General features: G+C 35.1%; 1 protein-coding gene across 1 annotated transcript in view; it reads right to left on the minus strand.

The window, feature by feature from the left end:
- Positions 1-12,170, minus strand: part of ADAMTS19 (ADAM metallopeptidase with thrombospondin type 1 motif 19) — a gene marked incomplete at both ends in the record, with an annotated part of 127,274 nt that overhangs the window by 27,933 nt on the left and 87,171 nt on the right. The window contains 4 exons of the mRNA XM_084224614.1: positions 4,827-4,907; positions 6,937-7,057; positions 7,780-7,907; positions 10,898-11,067. Coding sequence (XP_084080740.1) covers positions 4,827-4,907; positions 6,937-7,057; positions 7,780-7,907; positions 10,898-11,067 — 500 coding nt within the window. The remainder of the gene's footprint in view (positions 1-4,826; positions 4,908-6,936; positions 7,058-7,779; positions 7,908-10,897; positions 11,068-12,170) is intronic.

The raw sequence follows: 12,170 nt of genomic DNA on the forward strand, positions 1-12,170 counted from the left end.
GAATTATTTCTCATGCTGATCTAATTTATATTTAAAAATATGATCAAGCCAGATTAGATATGTTCCATACACTGAGAAAAAAGAATTCGACTTTAGTAAAATTTAAATTTTCTATAGTAAATGGAATAGAGTCTTCTGTAAATTACTTGTAATTTTATTTTGTTTTATTTTATTTTATTTTGCTCTAATTTCCAATCTGTTTTGAATAATCATGTGAACTAGACTTGAAGACATCTTCTGTACAAGAAGTTTTACACATTTGACTTCATTGAAATTGCATGTTTGGCATCAGGTTGTTGAAAGAGAACCTCCACATGTTCCAAAATTTCCCTTTTTAATGTTGTAAGTTAATGTGAGTCATTCCTGTAATCATGTCCTCTCCTATTCATATTTATACTGTTATGTGTTGTTTCTATGGGAAACAATGGCAACAGGCCTGTGGACTGGCAGGAATCCAATTGAATAAGACACCACTGATGTGTACAACTGCAGCACTATGTAATAGATGTTAAGACTATAAAATCTATTAACACTGTATAACAGTCTTGTACTAAAAAGAACCAGTGATTCTACAAGATTTAAAAACCGGTATTTTAAGTTTAAGCATTCAATTGTTAATGGTAATTAAGTTCTAGTTAATGTTCAAACTGTTGGGGATAATCCTCTTCTCAGTGGAGAAATTTAAAAAATACACTCGAACACGCCAAGGTCCAGCCAGGTTATGCTGCTCAGATGGAGCAGCATCCTCTCCCCAGAGAGCGACAGAAATCATTCTGTTTGGTCTTCAAAATGAATGTGTGTGCCATAGCATGCAGACATGTGCAGGAAACTGGAATCCCAGCTCAGAATACAGAAATATGCCAGATCTTGCATTTCCTGCTTTCAGATTCCTTATATGAGTCATGGGTCTTAGACAAAGTCAGAAAGTGTGTCCTCAAGCCTTAAATGTGGACTTCAGGCAGTGCAGCTTCTGTTCTTGACTCTGTCACACCCCATTTTGTAAGCAAGTTTACTGAGTTTTATTCCCTACTGCGCATATATTCCTATTCTTCTTAACTTTTGACAGAGGAGTTTACTCTGTAGAAGGTAACCCAAAATAGGAAGAACATTCAGAACACAAGATATCCTCTCTCAGGTAATTCAAACAATACACCTGCACCTGAAAAGACAACCAAAAAAACTTGGACTTGGAGAGCCTACCACAACTGTAGCCACAACCACAATTTGTGTGCTAAACCGAGGGGGACTAATTACAACTGGATCTCTGTAGAGCATAAAACAGCCATCATAACAATGGCATTTAAGTGATGGTGATGAGTGCAATGTATTTTTTAATTACTGTGCCAGGACTATACACCCGTCTAATTTTAATGAGGTGTGAGAGGCTACACAGCCAGACAGATATAACAAATCACAATTCAGCTATTGCATCTCTCATTTCTCAGTGGGGGGCAGCAGTGCCCTGGTTCTGGTCCTCCACTGGGTAAATCAGTACCTACTAATCTTTTTTTTTTTTTTAATATCGACAAATCACTCTATTGTATTAACTTCATGAATTTTGTTTTCTGCTTTGTCCAAAATATAGTCATTCTTCCAGAAAAGTATCAAAGTAATGTAATTTTGACTGACCCGTACTTTTCTATAGAAAATGTGAAAGATATCTGAAATTCAATTCTAAATGAAAGTAAATTCACTGATATTTTTTGTCAAGGAAGTAATTGCTTCACTTCCATTCAGGTTATCAAGTGTCCCTTGAACCCATATTAAGAACATGAATGAAATACATTGAAATGTAAGTAATTTTTGAAAACAGCAGGGCTAAGGCTGACTGATTGCTAGTTGCCAGTATCCTCTTCAAAAACGGTGCAATAGTCCTTGCTCTTCAGCCACTGGGCACTTCAGCAGGCTGCCATGATTTTTCAAATATACTTGAGAGTAGCTTGATAACTACATTAGCATGTTCCCTCAGGACCATGGGACACATCTCATTAGGTCCCATATATTTGTGTATGTTCAGGTTCCTTGGGTGGTCTAAAACTGATCCATGATGGAAGGAACTTCATTTCATCATTCCCTGCCCTGATGTTAAGGGACTTGAAAGATGTGAAAAAAGTGTTTACCACTGAAGCTGAGACAAAAAGCTGCGAAGCACTGCAGCCTTCTCCACACCCACCGTCATTAGTTTTTCCTGTCTTATTTTTCAGTGTGCATTGTGGGTGTGTTTATTTTCTTTACTATCCCCTTTCTGACTAAAAACCTGTAGAAACCCTTATTAATCTCCCCATTCCTTGTCAAAATCAGCACTATCTGTGCCCTAGTTTTCCTGAACGGATCCTCACATACACAAGCAACATCCCTATATAGTTCCCAGGATATATGTCCCTGGTTCCATTGCCTGTGCATTCCCTTCTTACACTTTAGTTTTACCAGGACATCCTTACTCACAGATGCTATTCTCCTGCTTTCCTTGCCTGATTTCTTATATGTTGGCATAATCAAGAGCTTTTGCAATCTAGGAAAAATTATTGTCCTTAATTGTGACTAAAAACTATTATCCTAAATCTTTAAAGAACTGCCAGCTCTGTTTTGCTCTGGTGTACCCAAGGGCAGTTTCCCAGGTGCTACCATCTACTAATTCCTTAGACAACTCAAAGTTTGCTCTCATAAAGTCCTGGCTTTAGTCTTCACCTGGCCCACATCCCTAAAAATCATGAGTTCCAGCAGGGCATGAGCATTGCAGTCTAGGCTGCCACCAACTCTCTAAATAGTTCATCTCTGTTGGGAAGAAATCAAACAAGGTCCTGGAACACTATTACTAGGGTCTATAGTTTTGATTAAAAAATTATCCTCAGTAAACTCCAAGAGTCTCCTGGACTGTTCACAGCTTGGTGTGCTGTTATTCCAGCAGTATCAGGCTGAAATTACTAAGCCAGATCAGAGTCTGCAAGCATGATTCCTATCACTGAAGTAAGGGCACTTCATCAACTGACCTCACTTGGTTAGGCAGCCTATTGTAACCTCCCAACAAAGAAGTTTCCTTTGTTGGCCTGGTCTTTAATTTTTACTCTAGGCTCAGCCATTTCTTGAGGTCCTCTATAAAGGAAAGTTTGAGACTAAACAGAAATAGCATTGATCTGTATCGACTAATTTCAAGTACACAACCAAGTAAGGTACCACATAAAATTAGCATAAAGAACTGTAAAATGGAAAACCAATCAGAAACATGAAAGTATTTAATCTGTTTTTTACCTTTCACATTTTTAACCACAGCATTGTGAAGAATCTTGTTTCTAACATTAAAGACTTAAGCTCTCACCCCAAAACTTTCCTTATGCTATGCCTAATCAAAAATTCCTTTGCAATTCAAATTCTGATGCTTTCAAAATAACTTATAAATGAAGAAAGTTTAAATACCTTGTGGTAGCAAAAAAAAGGTGCAACAACACAGGTTTTAATTCAAGATATGGCAACAGATCTGTTACTGGTCCCCAAAAAGGCTTAAAAAATAAAAAAAATAAAGTGTAAGGCTCAACAAAAGATATTGCAGAGAAATACTGGCAGATCCTCATTCAGATATAAACCAGAAAAATTAATGAAAACAAAATTAAAGAAACAAGAAAGTAAGAGCTAACTGGCAACTTTCACAAATGACCATCATGACTGACATTATTTCATGGACATAAAAAAAATTTCATTCTTTTTGCCTTTTGTGGGGTAAGAGTTAAATCAGTTTGCTACTCATGAAGAATGAAGAAGGAATAAATTTCCCTAAACACAATGCCAGCATTTATTTATTTATTTTTACATTATTCAAAAAATAGAAAATAATAGTATTTCTATTCTCCACATACATCAATAGAAAGACAAGCATCAGTTATTGTTTTAACACTCTTACATATCCATGTCTGTGGTTCATTGGGGAACAATTAAATATTCCAGATCTCTAAACCTCCTGGGAAGGTGCAGGCCTCAAGGCAAACCACCAGTCACGCACTGATAACCTAAACTAACATAATTAAGATTCACCGTTTTCAACAGTCTCTCAAGTGAAGTACCGAGAATACTCAAACACTTCTTAAAATGTAAATATTACTTATGAACATAACTAAGAACAGTGACCAAAACAGGGAAATTTTCATATTATTGTCCTATTTCTCATGCTATGCCTCTCTCAATTTAAATTTAAGCAATTTAAACAATGATAACAACAATGTAACAACAATGATAACAAAGTGTATTCTCTTATACAACTTCTTTAAACCTCATTAAAGATAAACACTTTTTTTTTATCAATGAAAGAAAATTTCACTTAAATGGAAAAACTAAAAGAAAAAAATCACTGTGATAATGTTTGTCTATTAGAAGATTCAGACAATTCAAAATAGTGAAAGAAATACTTTTCTGCTTTTTCAGACTAATTTTTGAACTTCTGTTTGACTTTGTTAGTGAACTGCTATATGATGCCCAGTGTCTTCTTGTTTTCTGAGTACAAATTATTTTATGTTTGAGCACAAAATTCTTTTCAGTAGTTTTAATGTACTTTCCATATGAAAAATTGAAAACGTGCAAGTATACACAGACATTCTTTTACATAATCTAAATACAGTGTTTGCAATATTCTCTAAAAAAGATGAGACAAAAGTCCATCCAAAAGAAGACCTATATGAGAAATGGTTCTGTAATAATTTGTTCAGTTCCTTAGAAAAGTTCTTCACAGATCTATTTTTATACTCAGAGCTTTGTTCAATGACAAAGCCATGTTAAGTTTGCACTTTTCAGTATTGAGCAAAACCGGACATTAACACTAAAAAATACATAATATCTACCTAAATAACTGTGAGCTGGTTTTTCTTCCACAACTTTGATTCTTCTTGCTCCTGCAGGTATCACCAAAGCTTCCACATAACCTAAACATGAGACCAGAAGTCCCAAATTAAATAGAAAAACAGAAATGCATAGAAAAGTACATCTTGTATGCATTCTCATTTCTTCTCCCCTGTTTTGCTTTTTAAGTGTAGCAAGTTATAATTTATATGGCAATATTTTGAAGATTCTTGCAAATTTGAAGAAAAGCTATGGAACTGTGTATTATATGTAATATATACAATGGTACATAATTAAAAGAGTATGGCATAGTAAAACATAACAAGAACGATTGAGGCTTGGAGATTGGGGCTGGAGCAGGTGAAGTTATTTCTAGCTAAGTAGTTCAGTGTCATCATAACCACTAGATGACTGTAAAATAATTCCAACTTCACTCAGCACGTGAAGATAAATGGTATGACACTAAAATCTAAGCATCCTCCCGCTCTTTGGTTTTTAGCTTGTTGTATGTATCTTTTGCTCCTCTCCTTCTTGATTTAACATATTTAAACCCTGCTTTGATAGGCTTTGGTTTTGAAATCTATTTATTTGCTTCAAATGGAGATTGTCTCTTGCTAGCGTGGGACTAAGAGAGGACATTGAACATTTTGCTTTAAGTAAAACGCAGTGAAAAGGTAATGAAGGTGGAAACCACTACACTGGTTGACATGCCATTGACGTGACAGGAATGTCATGTCATTAATAAAAAAATCCCATATTTTAGATTATCCAGGTGAACTTCACAAAGGGAAAAAATATTTTATCTTCTATTATGTGTAGCTATGTGATATTCTACAACAAAATACTTAGCATTTACAATACTTTTTCAATAATCCTGAAATGTGAAAATTAAAGCAGCATCTTTCATTTCTGTAAGAGTTAATAACACTTTCTAAATATAGCTTACAGCTTCCTAAGAAGCAAAATAACTTCACAAGTGTTAAAATGGCAATACCACAATATTGAGGATTGACGCAGCCCCCCAGAAAAACTTGAAAGTGTGGATGTTCACATTAGCCATTGAAGAGAGCTGACATAATGTGATTTTATTAGCAGGAACCATCTTTGCTATTTTTTATATCTTGTAGTCCTCCAGACTCATCTGGGTTTGGGATCCTTGATTTACCTTACATTCTGCTTGAGAGGGCCAGATATAAACATTTGAAGACAATGCCTAACTTTTCCCCTCTTGCCTAAAGTACTATACTTCAGTGTAAAATCCACTGGGTAAAATTCACAGTGCAAAAACCCCTTTATTTTTCAAAGATATGCTGTCTGCTTATAATGACAATATTTTTGATGTGATTTACTTGCCACCTCTAAATTCTACACATTTTCTACTCAGGAAACTGAAAGCAAATGGCAAACAAATGATGATAGTTGGTCAATGCTATTTCAAAGAAAAAGACTTGTATACATGGTGCAAGATGCACATTATTAGGATTTCAATTCTCTACTCTGTCAACATTATTGTGCTGGAGCCAGTAAGCTATTCCCATTCAAGACAGATCACGGCAGCAGTTGTATACCTGATGTTCATTTTGAATTAAAAACTCTACTGGCTTGTTATGATATGTTATTATTAGAATAAAATAATGAGTAAAGAAGAGGTATAAGACTTCTTTATGCATTTGGCTTTATGATTTTTCACTGCCTGGCTTAGTCTGGTAACATTGCTGTAGGTAAAAAATCATAATTTTAGACTTTTATTTTGAAGAACACTAAATGAAGCTAAACACTAAAAAAATTTACAAAACTCTATTTGATAAAAATATAAACCTAATTTGTCATACCCCTTAAAAAATCAGTCTCTCTTATGAAATAGAATGCATTTTAATGTAAGATATTTCCTTCATTTTTAATTGAAATAATGTGAAATAACTTTGCAACAAATTTAAAAATATTTATGCACTCTTATCCTCAATGTCTTATCATCTTTAAAAAGCTAGATCTAAAGTTCTTATGAGGATCTGCATAATTTTAAGAAATGTAGTTTTTTTAATTTCCCAATGCTCCAAGTAATCAAAAAGCCACTTGTTTCTTTAGAACTTGAAATAAATAAACAGACATTACCTGCTCCTCTGGTATGGTTAAAATCACCTTTAATAACTTTGCATGACTTTCCGTTACCATTGCATATACCACAATGATCTTCACGAGCTAGAGATCCTAATATACCATCACAGCCAAATTTCTGTGGGAGAAAAAAATAAAAGCTATTGAACACATGCCATGATTTTCATAAAGTTGCTTTTAGTATCAGGTACCTAACCCTTCCTCAAGATGCCTAGCCAGTATGACCCAGCCCTGCTGAGAATGAGGGTTGCACTAGCTCATGGCTGAGATCTGTCCCATAGAAAACAACTCCCCTGTGACTTTGTGTAGAGTTCTGCATTCACTCTTCCTATGTGGCTGGCTAACTCTACCAGCTTGTCTCCAGGAGAAACTTGAAGAAACAACTGCAGTCATATCTCCTGGTGGGACCTATGGCACATCAGACCCACTCTGTGTAACACCCATCCCACAGGCCTTCCCACTAAGAGAACGCAATGTGCCTTTCCTGCTTTCTACTCAAAATATGGATGGTTCCTTGCTATACTCACAATGGTAAAGTGCCATTACTGTCAGCCTAAGGACTTACTCTGAATAGGGCATAAGCAGGTCTAGAATATGTAAATATAAATTATACCTATATTTTGCTAAAAAGCATTCAGTTTAACACAAATTAAGTTTACTCAAGCATCTCCACATTACTGTTAGACACATATCTATGAATTAATATCAGGGGTAGCTTGAAAACTGCAATAAAGTTAATATATGTGGGTCTGATATGAAATAAAAACATTCTGAAGTCTTAACATATATGTATGCTTGGTGTGTGCCTATATATCCAGGCTCAAAACAAGTAACTCATACCTGGCATCTACCATCTGCACAGACATCTAGCCCATGCTGGCCACAGGACGTCCCATCCATCACCTTTTCTGTTAGAAGAACAGGTTGATCCTTTCCAGACGGTGAACAGAATAAAGCACATGGCTTTTCTGTAGCAGCAGTGGATGGGAAAATGTGCATTATTGGAAAAAGGGAACTTTAGAAATACAGAATTATCATCAACACTCTTGTTAAAACTGATACTTGCTTATGCGTGGCATGCAGTTACATTAGCATAAGTTATCTTAGACACAGTGAAAACAAAAAAGATTTTGATCCATTTCTTAGGTGTTCAAAAAACTTGAGGTTTTTTCTTCCTAGAGCATGCTGTTGCTATAAACTTGGCCTACACAGTACTCATGTCATGGTTATTGTTGCAATTAAGAATATACACATTACAGCTGTTGGAATATTTTGCTTGTAATCTATACTTTCATTCTCCTATATTTTTGGCAGATCATAAATACTGGTTAAAAAAGAAAGTTAACACTTTCCAGACTTCCTAACTGTGCAGGTCAAAGAGAAAAAAATGAAATAACTGACACACCCTGGGAAGAAAAATATATGAATTTACAAAGTTCACATTAAAAAAACCAAAAAAATCCCCACAAAAGCCCTGGAAACGTAACTCCTAACATTTTTACAAAGTTCAAGCAATTTTCTAATAAATGTCTAAAACATTCTGTAAATAATTTTTAATTATGAAAGAGCCTAAGAATGTAGTAATATCTTATATATCCGTCTATTCCTAATGACCACATCATAAACAATGAAGTTTGTCTCACCACTGCGAAAGTAACAGCAAATAAAAGAAACAAAGTCTCTCCTCAGCGGTCAACCAAGTACAAAATGACAGGATTTTTTCATATCTTTGTTAGCAAATGTACTTAGAACTTTTTCCTAAAACTGTTGCAGATTTTTAAAAGGATAAAAGTCAATCCTGAACCTCAAACTGATTTCACTTGGACACAGTCTATGCCACTCTGACTTCATACTGACTTCTAGATTCCTGGAGTGCATTTTTATTAGTAAATTAAACAGTTCCAGGAAACATTCAGGGGCACTGGAATTCTACTGTCTATACAGCTGAACTGTAAAACAGTCTATGCCACATTTTTTTGCATGTGCTAACTAGCACCAGCTCAGTCTAGACTGGAAATTGCCATCTGCAAAGGACTGCTTTCAAAAAAGTAGTTTTAGCATGCAAAGGAGCAGAAAAGTACAGACAGAGGAGTTTTGTGCCAGCTGGCTTACACAACACAGAGTGGTCTGGGCACATTTAAATTATTAAAATTGACAGAGCCTCGGGGTATCACTAGAGGACCGGTACAAACAGATTTGATCTCCTCTGCCAACATGTGAAGCTAGTCAGACACAAGCCATCTCCAGCTAAAAAGCAGCCTGAGTTTGTGCCCTCTGCATTCCAGTTATCCTCCTTAAGCGGAACTCCTCAAAGTTCCCCGGGGGCTTTAAGCAGGTAGCAGCATTTTTTAAAGGAATACAAGATTGATGACCTAAGCATTATTTTAAAGACAGTGAGCTCAAAGAGACAGCAACTAAACAACACCAGACCAACAGACTGCAGGAGATTACATACAGCAACTATTTTGGACATGGTGCACAGTTAGTGTTGACTAAAAGAGCAAACAATTAAGAATTTGAGAATAATGTATACTGGGATACAGGCATTCTTTGACTAGTCCACTTTTGTTTCTCCTGAGGGACACCTCAGGATAACAGGATCACTCAGAAAACAATTAGATCTGTATTCATTAATGTGGCACAGGACAGCGTCAAGATTTTTTCATTTAAATGAAATCATATTATTCAAAGCCAGATAAACATTTCAATCCTTTGGGATATAAATCATGTGTTCCTGTGCTAAAATGAAATTTAGTAAAACAAACCAAAACAAATTGACTTGATAAGCACCTTTGTAACAGTTGGAGAGAGTTCTTTTTACAATGAAATGAGCTAACATACTAGCCTAATGAAAATAGTATCAAAAGTTTTCCTTTGGCACCTTGAGAAAAGGCTTAGAAGAAAAGAAAAATGCCTTCCTGAGTTAGACATATATTATGATATGTTGATAGCAAAAACAGTCTTCAATGCTTTCTAAGGCTTTCTGATAAATTTTTTCAAGAGTAAAAACAATTTACAGTAATAAATTCCTTAAAATTTGGTAACACATGCTTACAGTACTCCTGTGTCATTCTCAGGTTTTCTTTACTACAGCTTGCTATGATTTTGTGAAGTTCTGAAGTTAACTGTTTTCATAACTGCTATGTGTTTTTGTGATGCTTTTTTCTTTCTTTGCTTCAAATTTAAATAAATTAAAACACAAGAATTTACAGAAAATTCAGTGGGGTGGAAATTACTGTTCACTATTCTAGCAAGGAGGAATTTGTTTTCTTAGTCACCAATGTCTTACACCAACATTATTGTTGCAGATAATGTAAGTCTGATCTTACTATACTCCTATTTGAGCATTTTCCTAATGATACAGTATGTAAGCAAGTTTGTTGCATGGAAGCATACATACAGTATGCCAGGTCTTTGTATGCAATAGGTATTAGGATTTATAGAAATCTTACTAAAGTTTACAGCATACATTATCTACACTTTGCTGCCAAACCAAACACTGATATATGAAATACTCCCAATTTTAAGCTAGAAATTTTCTCCTTCCTCAAAAACAAAGGCTAACAACATCTGCATTCTCTCTTTGGCTTTGTAGGTAACAAATATAACTGATATGGGCATGTTTAATGATGGAGCATTACTCCAGGAAGCTGTATTTCTGAGTCATTTCATACTACAATTCTGATTAAAAAGGAAAAAGCTGACTGGATTTTAATTTAAATGTAGTTATTACCTATTAAGAAGGAGAAATTCAATAGGAATAAAAGACAAAATATTCTAGAGCATACAAAAGTACCACTAGATCTTGTCTATGAAATTAAAATAACTAACCAAAAATACTGGGCTTAAGGTTAGTTTGCTTGAGTTTTAACTATATCTTTCTTCATTAACAACAGTATCAACAAGCTATAAGCCATATAAAGAGATTATGAGAACAAGGGAGATGGTTTATACTTACCATCATCAATGACAGCTTGCCACTGGTGCACATGCTTCTGATATGAAGATCTGACACTGAATGCTTGGCATTGCCAGTCCCTAAAGGCAGGCACACCAGGAGGACAAGAAGGATTTTCACATACCCTATACTGCATTGTGGGCCCATGACACTGTCCTTCAAGGCCTGAACTAGAAAAGATGGCATAAATACAACCCTTTACTGTTGGCAATATTTTGTCAAACTTAACGGTATAGTTTATTTATGCTAGACATAAATTAAAACCAGCAGGGTTTTTTGTTGACACTTAGCATTCAGAAATCACCCATGAAAAACTGAAGTCACAGCACAAAATATATTTGCCTTCTCTTTGTACTGGTTACATTATATATAAGGAGTGATGGGTACTAAGCCATAATTTATACTTAGCTGCAAGAAAGCACTAGGACTAGTAGGAGTTCAGTCAGGAGAGCTTCAGGTGCAGTTTTGATATAATTGAGATTTTTCTCTATCTGGACTGAGCCAAAGGGCCTACTGAAAGGATGCAACACCTGCAGATTTGCTGCCTCTCATTTTTCTAGAAGTGTGGTGTTACAGGCTTCAGACAAATGCTGTGTTTCTCTTTGGTCACTCCAGTTGTCCTTGTAGGGGCTAATGAACAAATGCTAAAAGAAGAGAGAACTGCAGAAACTGAAGTTCATTATTTGGAACCTTGTCTGGAAAAATGGATTAATGAGCATAAAATTAAGACATTTATTAATTCTAGAAATAGCTTTAAGGTATACAGCTGAAAGTGGTATTTAGATGGCATGAACTATAAAGGAATTCTGCATATCAAAATTTCTGTTAAATCCCCATGCTTTTGTATAGCCATATCCAATTTTTCCTCAAAATTTTTTATGCAAATTTATCTTTTTTTAATCCCCTGCCTATTTTACACCAAAATCTGCTATATAGTCTTCCATAATTCATCATTTCCTCACTTGTGTTATTATTTTTTAAAACCATTGACTTGTCCACCCTGGATTAGTTTTCCCTATACTTGCCTTCATTAGTCCACTCTGTTCCCACTCCTATGCCTATATTTTCTTTTCTTTTTCACTTGGTGTGTAAATGACACACAAAAAAAAAAATCAAATTGGTACTGAGTAATTAAAAGGAAAACACCTTTTAGCTGGTCACTGAGATATAGTGAAACAAATTTCATTCAAGTAAAAAGTAAAAGCCTCTATCCCCAAAGGCAGAAGATTTCATAAGACAGAGAATCTAAATTCTGTTTCTAGATAGTCTATCT

Source organism: Fringilla coelebs (genome assembly GCF_963513975.1).
Source record: "Fringilla coelebs genome assembly, chromosome: Z".
NCBI classification, from domain to species: Eukaryota; Metazoa; Chordata; class Aves; order Passeriformes; family Fringillidae; genus Fringilla; species Fringilla coelebs.